The 19,369-nt window shown below is 38.5% G+C and overlaps 2 protein-coding genes across 8 annotated transcripts in view; both read right to left on the reverse strand.

Annotated features, from left to right (window-relative positions):
* RGPD4 (RANBP2 like and GRIP domain containing 4) overlaps positions 1 to 1,983 on the reverse strand; it is a 36,221-nt gene extending 34,238 nt beyond the window's left edge. For 2 of the 3 annotated variants that reach the window (XM_007427628.4, XM_088136563.1), the window contains exon 1: positions 1,746 to 1,983. In XM_007427628.4, the coding sequence (XP_007427690.2) occupies positions 1,746 to 1,820 (75 nt within the window). In that variant the 5' untranslated portion in view covers positions 1,821 to 1,983. The remainder of the gene's footprint in view (positions 1 to 1,745) is intronic. The other variant, XM_007427627.4, reaches the window with a different exon arrangement.
* Positions 1,984 to 4,286: 2,303 nt separating this feature from the next.
* Positions 4,287 to 19,369, reverse strand: part of LIMS1 (LIM zinc finger domain containing 1) — a 71,014-nt gene continuing 55,931 nt past the window's right edge. For 3 of the 5 annotated variants that reach the window (XM_025166310.2, XM_025166309.2, XM_025166308.2), the window contains exons 5-10: positions 18,834 to 18,983; positions 17,421 to 17,571; positions 16,227 to 16,319; positions 13,647 to 13,695; positions 11,024 to 11,099; positions 10,105 to 10,299 (exon numbers count right to left, since the gene is read on the reverse strand). In XM_025166310.2, the coding sequence (XP_025022078.1) occupies positions 10,152 to 10,299; positions 11,024 to 11,099; positions 13,647 to 13,695; positions 16,227 to 16,319; positions 17,421 to 17,571; positions 18,834 to 18,983 (667 nt within the window). In that variant the 3' untranslated portion in view covers positions 10,105 to 10,151. Of the gene's footprint in view, positions 7,905 to 10,104; positions 10,300 to 11,023; positions 11,100 to 13,646; positions 13,696 to 16,226; positions 16,320 to 17,420; positions 17,572 to 18,833; positions 18,984 to 19,369 lie in introns of those variants that run through there. The other 2 variants (XM_007427626.4, XM_007427624.4) reach the window with 1 other exon arrangement.

The raw sequence follows: 19,369 nt of genomic DNA on the forward strand, positions 1-19,369 counted from the left end.
ATATTCTGATTTTAGATCAGAGAGGACTCATGTATTCTAAATCTTACTTTCTGTTAATTTTTAAAATCTAGTTTAGGAGTTCTCCAATCATTTTGGGCTGATAGACACGCTTAGAATTTTGAGATACTGTAATGGGCAGCCTCACAAAATGGATGTCATGGCTGCTGTAGCCAAACACTCATTATCCAAAGGCAAACTGGTGAAGGTGTTTCCAACTGCTACCCATCCTCTCAATATTCTCTCTACAAGCCCAGATTACTTTTGTCTTCTTTCTTGGGAAGTAATGTCAGCCCTTCGAGGTGGACTGGGTCAGGAAACAGACACCACAAGCAATATTAGAGTTCTATTTTATTGATATAAGCTATAACAGAATCTTGGAAGCCTTTCAGTTTCTCCTTCCCTCCCTCTTATACCAGAAAATCAAGTCAAGGTAATCTTGAGATTCCTTCTCACACCTTCCCTTTCCTGTTTTTCTTGGCAAATTCATGTTTTCCTAATGACTGCCACATATTTTCTTCAATGCCATCTCATCTCCAGACGGATACACTTTCAAAGAAAGCATTAGGTTGCAACTACCTACCATGTTATCTTCTAATTCTGCAGCAACATTTTATGCTTAAATATTAAATTATGCTTTGAAGCATGATAGTACTCCATTTTTTGAAAAGGCAAAAAAAACAACAATAAGAAATAGATGAAATAGGCAAGCTGGGTGATGCCAAGGATCACTGAATTTACAGTTGAATACTGTATTACCTACCCACAATCTACTTGCAAACATGTTTAAAGTGATAACTATTTGGAGGAAAAAAGTTCCACTCCTAATACAAGTCTGAAAGGGAGAGAAGTAGTTCATCACTTGGTTATGGCAGAAGGTGATGGATGCACCAATCTAGTTCTCTGGCCATTATGATCACCTGACTTGTCCTGCTTAACGCCAACTCCAAGACAATCCTCCAGAGGTTGGATCACTTTACTGAAGACTGGTTGCAAAACTATACCTACAGTATTTCTACCTTGTCTTAGTTATTTATTATTTGTCTCAAAACTGTTTCTAAATACAAATCAAGAATATCACAGCATGAAGACAACATCAGCAGTTTCATGTTGCAAGTAAGATGTGCAGAGGATTAAGACAGTCATAAGCCAATGTTCACAGAAAAGACAAAGTATCATCTTGTAGGGCTGACCTTCTCAGGACTAAAATTACTGTAACCCTACACATCCCCAAAGCCACCGTGAATGGACAGGTACCATATCCGTTATCATTAAAAGTTCAGACAAATCAAAAGAATGGCACTCTTCCCTTAGTGTCATTTTAGTCCTCAAATTAAAGCTGAAACTCAAACAATTAATGAGTGAAACTTTTGCTTGGCTGCTGCTTTTGCTTTCCATACTGATGAAATAAAGATTGTTATATCATTAGATCGGGAAGAGCCCCACTGAGTTCAAAGCCCAGCATCAGAAACTTAAAAGTCGCAGGCGACTACTCTCCGGGGTAACCGAAATTCCTCCCCCGGTTTAAGCCCTAAAAAGAGGCACGAGGGGCGCTTCCGCCCCCAACCGCCTTCCATCTCCCAAGAGGCGCAGCGCCCGGTCTCCGGCGCACATGCCGGAGCTCGTCCATTAATTGGACAGCTCCGAAACAGGCCGCCGGGAAACCCAATCACCGGCCGTCTTTGAACGTCTTAAGAACGGGGGGGGAGAGACGGAAAGCACCCGCCCCCACGACTTCCCTCACTTACCTCCTTCGGCGAAGGGGCCGAGGCCTGCAAGGAGGAAACATAGCGGTCGACTTCCGCCCTGTTGCGCCTCATCATGGTGGCGACCGAAGGCAGCCCGGCAGCGCCCAGGCCCCCGTGTCCTTCTCGGCTGACGAGGCCGAGCGGGGGATCCCAACTGAGCCGGAGCTAGACTGAAAGCAATCACCTCTCCCACAACGGTGACGCTACCAGGCGCGCCAGCTCACGCAGAACTAAATACTGCTGTTGCGTCAGCAGGACCGCGACGGAAAGGAGAAGGGAGAGAGCGGAAGTGACCTAATAATAGGCTCCGGATTTAGCTTCATAGAGATAAAAAAAATTGAAGACGCTCAGTTTGTCTCATCTACGTCAGTGTTCCTCAACCTCAGCAACTTTAAGATGTGTGGACTTCAACTCCCAGAATTCCTCAGACAGCAGGTGGACAGCCAATGAGAATTAGCGTGAGGAAACGATAGTGAAATCCAGGAAATTGAAGAAAAGTGATGTCGATACGGCAGTAAGGAAAATACGCTATTTCTACCTTCCTACAGCCTGGAGAAATCTATCTGACCGCTAACAGTCGACGCCGGCTTGATGACACAGAATGAATCAGTTACGGAGCAGCCGCACATGCATAGGCAGGGAAGGGAGGATACGTGAAAAAGTGACGCTGCTGCAACTATCTTACGTATCTTTCACTCTCTTTTGCCAGAAAATGGATATTTGAAGCCCACTTGGCAAATCGACATGGACGATATTGTCTTCTCCACATATATTATTGTGCAGCAGTCTTCTAATGAAATAATTTTTACGTACTGCAATAAAATATGGTCTATCTACTTTTATAAGCCCTATTGGCTGTGCCTCATTTAACAGGAATTAAAGGCAAATATCAGATTGAATAGCTACAGAACTTCTTTCTTTAAAAAATAATTTTATTAAAGTTTTTAATAAGCATAGTAAAACCTAATACAAAGTAAACTAAAAGAAAAAAGAGAAAAGTGCAGGAAGTGCAGAAAAGGAAAAAGACAAATAGAAAAGCAAAAAGAAGAATATAGTAAAGAAAAAGAAGTATATAAAGAAATGACTTCCCCCTTCATAGCAAATATAAACAATTTTAGTAATTTATCACCTTCTCTTAAAATACAAATGATCTCTTCTTCCCATATTCCATCTCTTATCTATAAACAAATCCATAAAGCCATGTCATTTCAGTCCTGATGTCAGCAAAAGTCCATTAAGGGTTACCAGAGATAACATACCTATTTTAACCTTGAGCAAATAAACCAACTTTATATTCCTTCCTTTTACTTCTAACAATCTTGAACTTTAGTCCCTTCAAATACTGTCCTAGAACTTGATTTCATTTTTTTCTTTGTCCCTTCTCACAAGATCCTTCAAAACTTTAACAAGACTCTTTTGTAAATCCAATATGAAAGTTATCCAAATCGGTCTTTGAAAGAAAGAGCTGAATGCAGTTGCTTGTATCTGTAGTTTATTTGCTAACAACCCCCTCTGCGGCCCCGATAAAATAAACCTCAAGATTCTGGAATTTTTGCTGGATCAGTCTGTCATTACCTTCTGCACCAACTCTGGAAAATCTGCCAGGCTGTCAAGAAGTTTTTTGTGGTAGCCACTCACTTCAAGGAGAGATGCTACTGGGTTAGGGTGACAGCTATACAGAAGCCATTCAGCTTTCATTCACATAGGTCAAGCTAGGGATTGACCCTAGGACAGGATATCTGACCAGCTTCGTAGGCCATGGTTTTGCCTCTCCATCAGATCTGAGAAATACAGTTTCTGAGGTCAGTAGTGGATTTTGAGAATGATCTGTTTAGGGATGTATCCAGCCCTCTACCAGTCTTGCACTGTTTGTCACTCTGGGGAGTATGAAAATAGTGGGAATGCCATGGAGATGGCTGAGAATTGACTGGTGTCAATGGAACAAATCACCTTGTTTAGCTGTTTTGTCAGGTGTTGTGATGGAAGACTTGAGTGAGGAGGTCCAAGGTCATAGGGAGAGGAATCTCAAGCATCTCCTCAGCCCACAGCCTGAGCATGTGAAAACTAAGAGGATGAGACTTGCACCACCCTAAGGAATTCAGAGTGTTTAGTTGCTGTCGTTGGGGGTTAGAGTTAGTTTGGCAAGATTCTGTCTAGTAGGCGTAAGCTAATAAAGTAACTGAACTATTCCTGAATTGTCCCACTGAGTTTCTTGGGCTGAACCTGACAGGTATCTTGCTTCTACTGGGCGTGCTGGGAGGAGAGCCCAGGCTTGTTCAACTGTGGCTCTGACCATGAAAAATGTTGCTATTGTCACTCTGATTATGTATACCACAGACCATGTAGCTGCACTGATATGTTTCAGGCTCTCTTCACCCCTAATATCAATGATGGAGTCTCCACCCTTAGCCTTTGGGACATGGCCATCATTTTAGCATCAGTTATGAGTGGAGACCACAGCAGTGACTGGGAAAGGTAAATACCAAGGTATTTAAAAGAATTTACTTGTTCCAGTACATTGTCATCAAGAAACCGTTTATGTTTGTCTTTTGTAAAAAAAAAAAAAAAAAAAACCTTGGTTTTAGGGTAGAGGGGCAGGGTGAGATGCCTGATCGGGTCAGGAATGTAAAGTAATCTTGAGGTTCAAGATGTTTGTCTTTTCCAAAGCTATGTAAAGAGTCACATAGAGATTTGGAAGCTTTCTGCCTAATTAAAGGCACCCATGAACAGGCACATTTTGCTTTTAGTGGAGATATGTAAGGGCAAATGCAGTGGGCTGTTGGTGTTGTGTGAATCAAGGAACAGTTGGAGAAACTATCTCTGGAAGGAGGGAATCTGCAACTGGGGATCAAAGAGAGATCTGTAGAATGGACTGGCTGGTGGAAAATGAGTGAAGCATTTGGAAAGGACACATTGGGAGTCAGAGAGGAAAGCTTGACCAAGGGGTTGGAATCCCAACCAAAGTAATGATATGAAACATCAATTTGAGTGAGATAATTAAAACTCTGTATGGAAATTAATGTATATAAATGAGCAATGTGGTATGTTAAGGACAATGCATATATTAGAAATCAACCTAAAATATTTGCTGGAGAAGCACTGTAACCGTAAACACTGCAGTAATTTAAAGGACTATGTGTGTGGGTCTGGAGAGTTCCTGTCCTCTTTTCCCACCGACAGATAATTAATTACAAGTGGCTGTAATCTACAGTTTGCTCAGGATTTTCAAAAGTCTGCATACAACAAGCTGTGTAGTTGAAAGCCACATCATCTGCATATAACAGAATAGCTACCTTGGCCAGTAGTTGGTGGAAAAATGGGGATGGGGGAGAAATGGCACTAGGATACGACTCTGCTGCATTTCCCTATTTGTTGTAATTATTCCTATAAATCTATTGGCTTGATCTATATGCCCTTGCATAAAAATACCATTGTAATTTTTATATAGGTCAGAGCCATCCGTCTTCTGTTCATGTTTGAGGCTATCAACTTTCCCCATCATCTAGCTCTGTCCACCAAGTTAAACACTACAGATCAATACGTACCACATAAAAGCACCCGGATGGTTCCTCAAGTAATTTCCAAATCAAATAGTGCAAGGTATTTATTCCCTCAAATCCTGCCTGTAGGATGGAACACTTGACTCCTCCCAAGCCAGAAGCTTTTGCCAGAGAAAGCTTGCATACAGTGTACAGCTGATACCAATCCACCTAATAGGTGATAATTTGCTAGATTTGTTTTGTCCTTTTTTGGGAGGTATCTAAGTATCACTATATAAACCATCCTTAAGGGATCTACCTCCATGGGACTGATGTAAGTGAATAAGGCAAATGGCCACTACCAAGGTGGCTATTTGTTGTTGAACTTTGATGATACAACTTTGGGCTGCTGAGAGCGGTATGTCCCTCAGCTTTGCCCACCCCTGCTATAAGATGGTGTGGCTTTTATAATTCCCTATAGCAGGGTGTTTTAATTATTTGGTGTTCAAATGATTGAGATTGAAGTTATAGGATTGAGATTTATGCTTCAGAAGTTTAGTCTCTGAATTTAAAATCCTTATTTTGGGTAAGTATGTTACATGATTATTTAGCATTAAGATTTTAATTTTTATACTGTAAGATTTCCAAACTGCACAGTCGTAAAAATCAAAATAGTTTATTAATGAGAATATAAATAGTTATTTCGGAATTCAGAATTAGTTAACAATATGTTCAATCTATATGTTTACTCAGAGGTAAATCCCTTTGAGTTCAAAGTGCTTATTTTAGATAAATGGATTATTATAAGTTTAAGTACCACTGAACTCAATGGATTTTACCTCTGAGTACTGAGGATTGGAGTATTCATCTAGGTCAGTGTTGTCCAAACTTGGCCACTTTAAGATGAGTGGACTTCAATTCCCAGAATTCCCCAGCCAGCATGGGTGGCTGGGGAATTCTGGGAGTTGAAGTCCACTCATCTTAAAGTGGCCAAGTTTGGACAACACTGATCTAGGTCCTATCTAAGTGTAAATAGACAGATAACTATAACTGTATTTTGATGATTCATTAACACAATACACTGTCCATAATAATTGAAATATGTTCAGGTTTTATTTCATGTAAAATTTAAAAATAACTGAGCCGAAGAGGGGAAGGAAGGGAAATGAAATGTGCTTTGCATCCATAATACTTTCCATTATTTTAAATGTGTTTAGTATATGCCACTTCCTAGAATACAAGGCATATATTTTCTGAATAAAATAACAAAGAGTAAATATTTTGATAAATGTTGTAAATATACAGCATAATTAAGGCACAAGGAAATAAAATACAAAAGGATCCAAGAAAAATCCTCACAAAATTCAAGTAATTGAGTTCTATTCTAGTTAACACAGAAATATGTTGGCATCTCACACTTTGGGGTTCAGTCTTGCCAGAATCTGGAAACATTCACTGCAGTTCTCAACGAACTAGTCATCAGAAACTTTCTGAACAAACCACTTCTGCATTTGTGATAGTTTGAAATAAGGTTCCATTAAAATTCACCCCCAATTTAGCTGCTTTTTAAAAAAGAGGATCTCAATAACTTAAAATTCTTTCCGTTGAGCTAGCAGACAGAATCAACAAGATGTCCCGATAGAATATGAACTCTTCCTAAATCTTGAGAATGTTTGCTTATATTATTACCATTTTCCTTATGACAGCAATATAATATTGGAAAACCATTGTGTTTCATCCGTTCTCAAGCTGAGGTTAAATAACAAGAACTCAGTGCCTACAAAAAACCTTCAATCTGTAATCTTTGGTCTCACAATTTTTAACGCCAGGGTTGACGGTTTACAATCAAAGGAAAGGCATCTCAGCATTCCTTAGAAGGAAATGCTTCTAAGACCCCACACCACAAGAGATAACTTGTCTTCTAACACACAAGTCTGATTTTTATAAAATTGTCCCCACCTGTGTTGATAAGTACTATGGCCATGAGCCCATGAATTTTTTTAGAAAATACTTAACCATGTAATCCTGTTGATGAGACTCACTTAGTTCAGTGGAACTTACAAGTGTTTGTAGATTTCCTGACTTAAATTTCTAGTTTGTTTTGCTCCAGCAGTCACTCCCTGACAGGCACAGGATGCTGAGATTTGGTCTATTTGCCAAGAGAATTTGCTTTTCTAATCTGTTGGGCTGGTTGAGAATTCTGGAAATTAAAAGCCCAGCACATCGGGAGGATTCTAGGTAAGAGGAGGCAGTGCTAGATTATGTTCAGCTGAGATCAGCACCAGTGATCTGATAGAGTGACTTCTATTGCAATTTAAAGACTATGTTTTCATCTTCCACTTATGACTGAGTTATCTAAAAATTTATAAAAGCATAGAATACATAATTTAAAGGGTAGATATAGCATTACATAAGACATTAAAGATTTTATGGTAAGGCATATATTTTTGTATCAAGCTAGTCATGCAGAGGTTTTTTTTAAAGCTTAGATTTCATAGACACAATGAAAATAAGTTGGAACATCAATCTCATTTCCTTAATTTTGCACAGCTACATGAAATCATCTCATTTCCTTCCTAGAGTTTCAGCCAATTTCTTCAGTCTCTTCTTGAGCTCCAGTGGGAACTTCTCATAGCACTTCTTACAGACAGGTTTCATATCAAATTCCACAAATTTATTTCTGGAACAAAACAAAAACACTTATGTTGTTGAAAATTAACCTTCACAATATAAATTAACATTTACAATTCACTGTAAGTTACTTATTTTTTCTTACAGCTTTAAAAACACAAATAATGAGCCCTCAAATATCTCACAGTTTAAATCAGGAAGAGCAGAACTTTACAGCTTGAGACTTGGTCAACATCAACAATGTCAGAACCTGGTCTTGGATGTCATTCCAATAAATCTGCCCAACATCCTATTATTAAAACCTAAGACCATTCTTGGTGGAGTAAGAATGAATAGTTGTTGTTTTTTTTCCAGAAAATCACCCTACCTCAGCATATATAAACATCACATTTAGTTTCTGGCATGATTCTCTTCTCCACCATACCTTCCAACATGTTATGCAGAAAAATAAACTTTTCTATGTCTCTTCCTAGTCCCACAACTTTTGCCACTTCAATGTTTAGGAATGAGGAAAGATCTGAGAAACTAAATGACTGCTTCAGGCAACTGCTAAGGATAGAAGATGAGCATTTCAGACAACTAATTAGAACTTCCAACTGTTTGGGACAGCTGCCAACAGGAAGAGCAACATCAAAGAACTACAGATCAATGAGATCAGCTGCCAAAAGCAATCTCTTAGACTGTTAAATGCTTGGTCATCTTTGGCAGCTGATAAAAGCAACTAGGAGAAACAACCTGTTCAGCTAACCTAAGCAATGCTGCTCTGTTTCCCAGAGTTGTTGAAAATTTTCAAAGTGCAGCAAAAGTCTGTTGGTAGGAAAGGTATAACCAATGCATTGGGAAATAGTTTTACAGAGACGTCTGTGGTGTGAATGAAAGCAGCATTGCTCTGTAAGCTCCACCCATTTTGTAATCAAACTATGATATCATGCATATACAAAAGGAGGGGGGAAACCTGCATTGAGACTTCTATTATTTTGATGAATGCATTGGATCCTGCATGTACCACTGCAGCTTTGATAGAGGATTGGTATTTAGAGGGCTGGTAGTTTTCCATCTCTAATTTATCTTTGGGTGCCTTCACACTTAACTTTTGAGTGGGGGCTTCTAGATATAATCCTCTTCATCATAGTGGGATATGCATATGCAGAAAAAAGAATAAGCACAGCTCCACAATCAAAACAGTCTATGACATAAAGCAGCCAAGAGAGACCTGTAGCTTCTTTGTACTAGTGTTTGCACAAAAAAGTATTTTTTTTAAATGACTTTAAAACTCCAGTACAGCACCCTACTGTGCAGCCATGTGTGAAATAGCGAGCTACAAGACTTAGATAATGTCTAACAAAGAGTTTCTTTTTAAGGGGATTTCTTTCTCATTTCTTAACAGTGTTATGGAAATATATGAATAGTGTTAATGGAAGACTTATGCACAATGACTTTACACATTCCTGAGACTATACAAACTAAGAGTTGATCTCCATGATAGGCTAATTTTCACATTTAGAGGACATATGACGTCAAAGCTTTTTCAGACAACTTTCTTGCTGAAATCTCTCATGATTGATGAATTTTAACCAATAGTTCCATGACTGGAGGTATATAATGCTTTGGGGACCCAATGAAAGATTTCATGTGGCTATTTTATCTTTCCCTCCTTAACTGATGTGGAACAAATAGGTTGGAAGCAGCAGAGGGAAAATACAGGAATATTACAAATTAAGACATAAAGCCTTGCACGCACGCTGTCTGGAATAATCCATTTTCTATATAAATCTCCATAAGAATTATAGAACACAATCTGCTTCAGCAGAAACAGAGTACATCCTGCTCCTGCAGAAAAGCATTTCTCAATCAATTTGAGAATCGAGGCCAAATTGTTTGCGGGGGGGGGAAGCAAGTTTAATCATAGGGAAGAAGACCTATCAGTCTAGTCCTGGGCTGAATGTGTTGAAATTCATTATTTATATATTTAAAAACACAGTTTTGTGGAGTCCTTGGGGTTCTCTGAGCTTGGTTCTTTTCTTGCAAACGTTTCATTACCTGGCTAGCTCTGAAGATGTTACCCAGCAGCACTGAAGATGTTACCTAGCTGGGTAATGAAATGTTTGCAAGAAAAGAACCAAGCTCAGAGAACCCCAAGGACTCCGCAGTTCAACCCTGAGCTACACATATTCACCTCTATTGGAAACACAGTTTTGCATATCACAGGTAGAAGAAACATAAAGAAAAAACCATTCTCACAAACTAACCCAAAGAAAGGGAGGAGCACAGTTGGTGAAAGATAGAAATGAAAGATTTACAGACAGACAGGCTTTTTCTTTTTATGTTTATCCTTATCCTTGGCTTCACGCTCCCGCTTGGCAAGTCTCCGTTTAAATTCTTCTGGCATTTTTTCATAACAGTGTCTGCAGACAGGTTTGAGATCAATTTCAACAAATTTGTCCCTTTCAGGTTGAGCAAAGAAGGAATGGAAGAGAGAACAAGAAAGAGTCAAGATACAAGTAAAGTAGAAAGAACTCTGCAGAAAAAGAGAAATTAAGAGAAAGTAGTGAATACATGCATAGGAAAGGATATCCTTGCTATTTCCCAGGGACTGTATTATTACAGTAAGAAAAAGACTTTATCACAGTATAAGTGCATTCCTCTATGGAGTACATGTCTAAGTTTTTAAGGGCAGCTCTTCTATTTCTAAAGGCAGAAGACACACCCCAAGTGCACTGCAGATACTCTAGGAGAGGAAAAAAATCACTCTGAACCTCTTGTGTGTTAGAGAGCAACCTGAGAAACCCACTAAATTTACAGCTGCTCTGTCCTGAATTGCTCTTCTAGTTGAACTTCTATGACTTCCATCCAAATGCAGAGTCAATAGAAAATTTATAGCAATCTGTTCTCCGCTTGGAACCACAACACATTTCTGCTTATTCTGTTCTGCAGAAATGCAGAGCAAACAGTATTATAAGCTCCTGAGCAGATTAAGCACTGATGAAAGAAAGCAGGACAACATTCCAGAATGTAACCTGGCTTCTGCCTTGATTGGACAAGGCCCTGGTTTGCCTCACCTCCTCCTCAAGACTTGCTGCAATGATCGTAAACGTTTTCCAAGGGAGCCCTCAATTTACAAGTGACATCATCAATTCCGTGATTATCCCCCAAAACTGATATACTTACTTGAGTGTTAACTTGGTGTTACAAGTAGAACATGCAAAGCAGTTTACACACCATGCTTTATTCAAGGCAGAGACAACTAAGAAAGAACAAAGAAAAGACAAGATGAATCCAAAGCTGAACCACAATACTGACTGCATTTATGATCGTACATTCATAGCATATATTGCTGAAGTAATACTGAAGAAGACAAATACAAGGCTGTCCAAATCATCATGCATAGTCTAAAATTACATATTTGCATAGGCATCATGGGTGGCAAAACCTTATTTTGGCCCTATGATCATGGGCATATGTACAGCATGTCAGCCACAACATACTCATACTTGGGCCTTACTTCAGGATGCATCACATCCTGATATGGTGAATCAAGGGCTGTAAGCCTCACCTTGAATGGCTAGTGGGTAATGGCTACAAGGCTAGCAGCTCAAAAGTCTGAAGAGCATCAGCGTGTCTATTCCTGTCCTAAATGCTCACATTCCAGGCTAAATTCAGCAACTGGTATCACAGGACAGCTGCCAGAGTTGGAACTGATGGCTGTTACAGGCTACAAGGTCTGGAGCCCAGCCAGGGTAAGTAGTTGCAAAGTTCTGGTAATCTAATTACAGTAGCAAACAGCTTGCAGCTGCCCAGTAGAAGTTGTTTGCTCTGTGGTTGCCATCCCGTGTTAAGTATAGGGATTAAACCTGACTTCCCTTACAGTGTCCTGTAACTGTTTGGTCCTTCCCAATTGCTCACCAGACTGGTTCTAAAATAATAACCAGATGGAAACTGTACAAAGACCGGAGTCTTGCCTTTATATATTACATTTTTTTTACCAGTCAGAAGCAAGCATGCAGTATTATCTTTCCAAGTGTCAATGTTGTCGTCACTGCATTTAGACATTTTTGTCGAAGTCTATGGTTTTTAAATGTTCAATGTTAGGGAAATCATTCTACACCATTCTGCCATGGAAACCCTGTGCTCTGTAGCAGAAAATTCTACAACACCCTATAGCAGTGTTTCTCAACCTTGGCAACTTTAAGATGAGTGGACTTCAACTCCCAGAATTCCCCAGCCAGCCATGCTGGCTGGGGAATTCTGGGAATTGAAGTCCACTCATCTTAAAGTTGCTAAGGTTGGAAAACACTGCCCTATAGAATGATTCAGGAACGGAAATTGCTAGGCCTTACTATTGAGGTATCTGAACTTCCCAAAAATCGGATGACCACACTAAATGCATCAAATACTCTAAATCTGCTGGAACCCAGTGAGTGTCTGAAACTTTCAGCCCTATTAGAACTACCATACAATACTATTGTGTATGTTTGTATTACATTCAAGATGGCTTACTATGTTAGATAAGCAAAAAGTTTTAATTCCTTTCTTTTACTAAAAATCACTAGAAAAATGGTCTAAAACTATGAAACCTCTGTAATCTCATCAAAGTACTCAAGCCAAGCGTCTAAAGTGATTTTCTACAATCTTGCCCTGAAGGTCTGAGAAAAGTCCTCTCCCGCTTTTGCTGGAGAAAAAAGGTCCCACTAAAGTAGTGGGCATTTCTAATCAGCAGTGGTCTGAACTAAAAAAAATGTCCAGAACACAGTCAACATTCCTCTGATGCTGAAGGTCATGAATGAGAAATGATCTTACTTTCACAAACTGTCTGCTCTTGCTGTATTTAAGGCTAAGAGCCTCCAAAGAACCCCAGATTTCCCTAGAATATGGTTTTAAAAGCCCTGCTGAAGATAAGTGAATCCATTTTCGTTTATCTCACTACTGTTATTCTACAACTATTCTGATTAAAAGCCAACTTGTGGATATGCTTGACTGAAGGGAAAGAAAGCAATGCCTGAAAGAGCCATTCAGGGTTGCATTAAGATCCTTGTAGACTTTAGGCACATTTATATTATTATTATTATTATTACTATTACTATTACTATTACTACTACTACTACTATTACTATTATTATGGTTGGTCGCACAGTCAGCCAGATATTTAGACTGGATTTGGTATTTTTATCCACCTATCAAGTCCTTCCCAAGGACCTGGGATAGCAGATGTTGTTGTTTGATGTTGTTAAAGGTATCGTTGCAGGATATAAGCTGTTCCAAGTAACGCTACCTTTTGCAATTGACTGATGGTGATTTTGTCAATGTTGATGGTGTTTTATTATTATTGTTGTTGTTATTATTATTATCCTTGTTGCAGTAAGATTCCAGATGCTTAGGGTTATAAAGATATTCCCTGGACCTATATTTGTCAATAAGCCACATAGAAAAAGTCTCAGTAAGTATATGTATAATAAAGTAGTAATACTATCTTAAATATATTTAATTTTAACTTACACAAATTTTGATTTTACTGTTACTTTCATATATATTTCATATTTTCATATCACACATTTTCATAGGCCCTAAAGTTCTGAAGACACCAGGCACTGTGCTAGTGTGCCTAATGGATAATACTGACGTGGATCCATTGAGGGAATGGGTGGTGTATCATTTGTTTAAATATATAAATAAAATACATTAAATGCTTTCAGGCCCAGGTTCAGCATTTTGGGCATTTCATGACTGTTTGGGGGATTTTATTTTGAAATGAATGTTTTAATGATAAGAGAAGTACATATCCATGGAAGCTCACCATCTCCTTCGATCACACGGTTACAGTGGAAGCACACATCGCCAAAGAGCTGTGGAAATGGAAAATATAAGTCCCAGTCAGAAATTAATAGAATTTGAATTGGCAATAAAATTAGCAATGAAACGTATTAAAAACATTTGTGGGGAAGGCTGTAGAGAAAGTGTTGGATGGTAGCTATAGGAGGAAACAGATTATCTGGAACTGTTTCAATTGGGTTTCAGGCTGGGGTATAGTATGGAGACAGCATTGGTTGCACTAGTCAATGACCTTTGGTGGAGCTGGGACAAGGGTGGCGCATTCATCCTTGTGTTCCTTGATCTCTCAGAGACTTTAGATACCGTCAACCATGGAATCCTTCTGGATTGGCTGTGGGGGTTCGGAGTGCGAGGCACTGTATTGCGGTGGTCTGCCTCCTTCCTCAGTGGTTGTTTCCAGTCAGTGTTGATGGGACAGGAGAGATCATGCCCACGGCCCTTCACTTGTGGCATGCCCCAGGGCTTGATGCTCTCCCTGCTTGTGATGGAATGTATCTATGAGGAGGAGAGTGATGTGGGAGATCAAGGCTACCAGGAAGGAGGGGCTGCATTCCAGCAGGGGAAAGGAGACAAGAAACAACACAGTCCGCAGGGGGAGCGTGAGAAGAGTAAGAGATTTAGGATAGCTACTTTCTAGAATCTCCCAGGGTATATCCGCTAGTTGCTGTAGTATAGATTTAGTTTGGCAAGATTCTGTCTATAAGGTATAAGCAAATAAAGGGACTGTATTCGATTTGACTGTTTCATTGTTGTTCGTGGGCTGGGCCTGACACCCCTTCTGTTTAACATCTACATGAAACCATTGGATGAAGTCGTCTGGCAGTTTGGGCTCTGGTATCATCAGATGATGGTGGCTACCTATCTTGGGGTTTATTTGGGTTTATTTTTGTTTCTTGGTTTTATTTTTTTTAATTTTTGACATCGTTCTGATGTACTTATTTATTATTAAATTTTATTTTTGTTGATGTGTTATGCCACCCAAAGTCCTTTGGGGTTGGGGCACATTATATGTTCTGTAAAAATTAATAATGAATAAAGCTGTGGCTCCAAGTCATCACTTGGTGGAGCACTTTGAATATGTCTAAACTCAATTGGACACAATACAAAGTTTATAATTGGGCAATACAAAACCTATGACAATCACAGAGATCTCAGATTGCCTGCTATTCTTGACTTTTAAATCTTCATTAAATTAAAAATATTTTTCTGCCCTAAAGGTAGTTTCAGCTCCTCTTTCCTCCCCTCCCCACAATGCCCCTGCTGCCCCATGGCATTTTTCAGTTAGAAAAGGAAGGGGGCAAAAACTAACGGTCAAAATTCTGCTTCTGAGCCAATGACAAAATTCTGGGGATTTTTTTTTTCTAAGAGAAAAAGAAGAAAAAACTGCTGTGCAGTTAAATTTGGAGAACCGGGGAGTGGCAGTGCTAAGAAGCAGGAAGGGTTGGGAGCAGGGATGGGTCTGTGAAGTATGTATGTAAAAAGTGATAATAAGGTGAGAAAAAAATAACTAGACTGAGTGGATCTTGAATGCTGTGAGTGTAGGGTGAGAAAAAAGTTGGAGGAAGAGATCCTTAATGAGAGAGGGAACTATGAGTTCAGAAGACTAATTTTGGATCTCAGGTCCCATATTCTCCCATATTTTCAGTATTCTGAGGAAGCTACTTATCATTTAGCCTCATCAATTCCTTTTCTATAAAATGAGCTTCTTTGCAAGCAGAATACTGTTGATTCAAAACATTATTTTGCATTTGGGGGCTCATTTGTCTTTTATCTTGCCATCTTCAAATTTTGGAAAACCTTGATCTAGGATATCACAACATATTTTATTATTATTTTAAAATAATTTTTAAAAAGCTATGGGAATGCCTACTTCTACAGAGTTTGAATTCAGTGCTGACATTCAAAACATGTCGAGTTCAAAATGCTCTTTTCCAAGCTCAAGATAATTGTTCAAGTTCAAACAGGGTTATGACCGCTGCAAGTGTTTCGAGCTTGAAATGGCTAAGCTCAAAACACTAGTTTGACACTTGAAGCAGAATGTTCCAGAATGATTGGAGAAGCATACTTCAAACCTAAAGTTCTTTTAAATTAGAAATGGAGTGTTTTGAGCAAAACAACAACAACACTTCAAATTTGAAACTTGCTGTATGCCCATGAAGAATACTGTAAGACAGAAATTAGGAAGCTGTTAATCGTTCCATAAAAAAATGTTTTGGGGGCATGCATACAGTGAGCATATTTTCTTGGAAAAAATAAAGGACAAATCTGAAAAAGGGGGAAATCTGAAAGAGGTTCACAGGGATAAAAAAATGTAATTGTTTAGGTTTATAACTTTGCTTTACAAAAGAAAATTCAAGAGCAAAACCAAGAAAATAAATAATTAAATTAAATAAATCTAGAGGACAGCTCTTGGAAATAAAGGACTGTCCTTTTGGTCACTGTAGGCATATCGCACCCTTAATTCTTATGAACTGCAGTTTTAGATTGAAGGTATTAAAAGTCCCTGGCTGGTTATTAAAACATAAAATGCAAGATGCAACGGTACCTGATTATAATGGGTTTCACAATATGCCAGTCCCTTCCTTTCGTAGTGACGATGTCCCAGGAATGGTTTCTCACACTTGGCACAAACAAAATGCTATGGGATAAAAAGGAGAGGGTTACCTTTATTTTTAAATAAAATAATTTCCTCACAAGCGTCAGTCTCTATGCAACCATGAAGATATCAAATTAAACTTTGCGTTTAACACATTCACAGGAGCAAACTGTACAATGCCTGGCCTTCCTCTCCCTTGTATAAAAAAACATCCTACTAGTTTAGCATCTACCTCCTCACACCTCACTGTTTTGCAAGGCTATTTTCTAAGATTTCCAGAGCAGATTTCAATATTTTAATATTTTAATATTTCAATATTCTAAACTAATAGTTTAACAGAGTATTCCTGCACTCATGTTACACTGATTTAGTGAAGATTTTTAAAGGAAAACCTTACAATGGTATGTGAATCTAATTCAGAAGAAAGTTATTGGTGAGTCCTCTTTTTGTGAAGATCTTTGAGCAGAGATTGGACAACCACCAATCATGGATACTGGAATGATAACTGGACCGTAGGTCTATCCTGAGCATTGAATTGGACCAAAGGATGCCCAAGAGTCTTCCATGTACTACTTCATAAGAAGTAAAAATGCAGCACGTGTCTACAATCTGGAAATAATCTCTGCTCTCTCTCGCTTTCTAAACTGCATTCTGTATTCACACTGTTATAAACAATGGTGTGATCCAGAAATTCAGATCAATCTGATGTACTGAAACTGAACCTGCTCTCTGCAACCCTTTGCGTAAAACCCTGTCTATGAATACATAATGTGCTTTTGGACATGCACTTCCTCTTAGCTTCATCTACCACAACCGAGTGTGGGACGGGAAATTAAAAGCATATGTACTTGAAATCAGCCACTCAGACTAATCTGAAAGTTAATTTCACTATAAAGCACACAAAGTACTTTCAGATAAATAACACTAGCACTCATTTTTTAACTATCAGAACATTCCCTCTTTTCTATCAGTTCAAGAAGACAAACATTTCCATTCTTATGATGGAAGAGTATGGATTTGTTCATTACAAAGGATCCTCACTATAAAACGACACAGGGCTTATTGAATGTTTTGAAGATTCTTTTTGAATCTTCCAGGTTGAATATACCCATAAATACACTAAGAAAGAAACAGAAAACTTACCTCAACATGCCACTGTTTGCCCATAGCATTTACCACTCGCCCCTCAATTGGCCTCCTGCATGCCCCACAGATGGGGACCCCCATTTTATCATGGCAAGGCAAGCAATACAACTCCCCCTTCAGTTCTCGAGCTTCTGCAGTAAGTTCCTTTCTGTTCACAAATTAAAGAAAGAATATGAAGCCATGGCGATTGAAATACAGTCACTTGAAAATGTGGCTGGACATTCTCTGAAAAAGCCATTTTTTTGTATAATAAGGATTCCCATTGTGAAAAAATTAGTATCACCAAAAGATGATAGTAACTGGTGTGTGCACAGACCACTGAATTAGTCTAATGTTTAGGTCAGGGTTGGGAAGCTTCTAATCATCCAGTTGTTGATAAAGGAGAAGGATCAAACAACATATAAGTTATAATTAGTAGTTGTGTTTCTTTTTTTTAATTAACAACAATCTAGCAGTTATTTTTTTCTTTTTCTAAAATAAACTTTAATTCATTTCCCACCCAATCCTAATCCTAATCCTAATCCCAGTCTGGGTTACAAAGCTCCCATCTGATTTCACATTAGCAAAAATAATCCATTGCTCACTTATAAATTTCAAGCATGGGCTCCCTGTTTAGACTGTGCTTGACATACTGATAGAGCTGTTGGAAGTTCAGCAAAATCTAGAAAGTCAAAGTTGCCCACCCTGATTTAGACAGATACTTCTGGAATAAAGTGAAACCATGATCTTAAAAAAGAAATTTTCGTCTTGCCATGAAATTCAAGAAGCAGAGTTCAGATTTGTGGTTCCATAAGCAATACTGTGCTGTTCAAACATAGTAGAATCCCTTCTCTTGAGAAAATGAGACACTCTGATAGAAGAGCCAAGAATGAAGAGCAGGCCTGCACCTAAACTGGACCAACTTCTTTCTAATAAAATGGTGTTGCTGAGGAACTTATAGTGATTAAAGCTACAATACTTGATCAGGAAATTGGCTTGGGATCAAAGGATCAAACCAGATATTACTTTACAAACATAACAGTTATGTATTTGTAACTTTATAGTAAATGTAAGGAACCCAATCTGGATTAGATATCTAGTCTAGAAGTAGGAGGCTTTAATCCTTTGCCCCTAGCACAGTCTAATTGGGGAGCCCATGCTTATAAGTGAAACATAACTGCTAATTATAAGTTATATGTTGTTTGATCCTAACAAAGTGACATGGTTTCAGTCCTGAGCACAAATAACTGGTGATTTAATTATTGAACATAATGGGACTTACACAAGATTGGGACGTGCGTGGCTTACGGAATATCTTGCTCATTGTTTAATCTTTGATAGAGTGGATATTTTGCTTTCAGATTTGATTATCAAGCATTATGATACCAACATTTAAATGTTAAACTTTCTTTCATAATAGGTTTCCATTACCCGCAGTTGGCACAGTTGAAATGATCAGGATGGTAAGGGTCATTCTTGAAGATGAGCGGCTGTTCATCAATTATGGCATGGCACTTTTGGCAAATATATTTACCAAGACCTCTGGCTTTCTCCCGATTATGGCACGGACGGCAAAGATGTCTAGAAGAAATCAAGGAACAAACAGTAAGAAATATTAGAATACTGCAAAAACAAACAAATATTTAACCTGAGCTTTTGCTTCAGTCTTGTATCCAGAAAGTTAACAACTTTCTGTAAGGAAAAATGGTGCCCTTTCCTTATAAGGAAAGATTAAGCCAGTTGCTTGCATTAAGATCTCTATTTCTCAAATAAGTAATATCAGAGATGATATTGCTCTGATTTTGACCATTTAGGTATCAAGAACTAGTTCAATAATACAGTCTTCTATCCTGCAATGAACAGTTTCTACGCTTCAAATACATTATAACCTTGTCATAGTTCTTAGTTATTAAGTATGTGACTTCTTAGGACATTACACTGATAGTTGTAAAATCTTTTGAGCAGAG

This window comes from Python bivittatus, unplaced genomic scaffold (assembly GCF_059951505.1).
Source record: "Python bivittatus isolate LINGU-HERP-01145 unplaced genomic scaffold, Pbiv_v1 ctg000060_np1212, whole genome shotgun sequence".
Lineage (NCBI taxonomy): Eukaryota > Metazoa > Chordata > Lepidosauria > Squamata > Pythonidae > Python > Python bivittatus.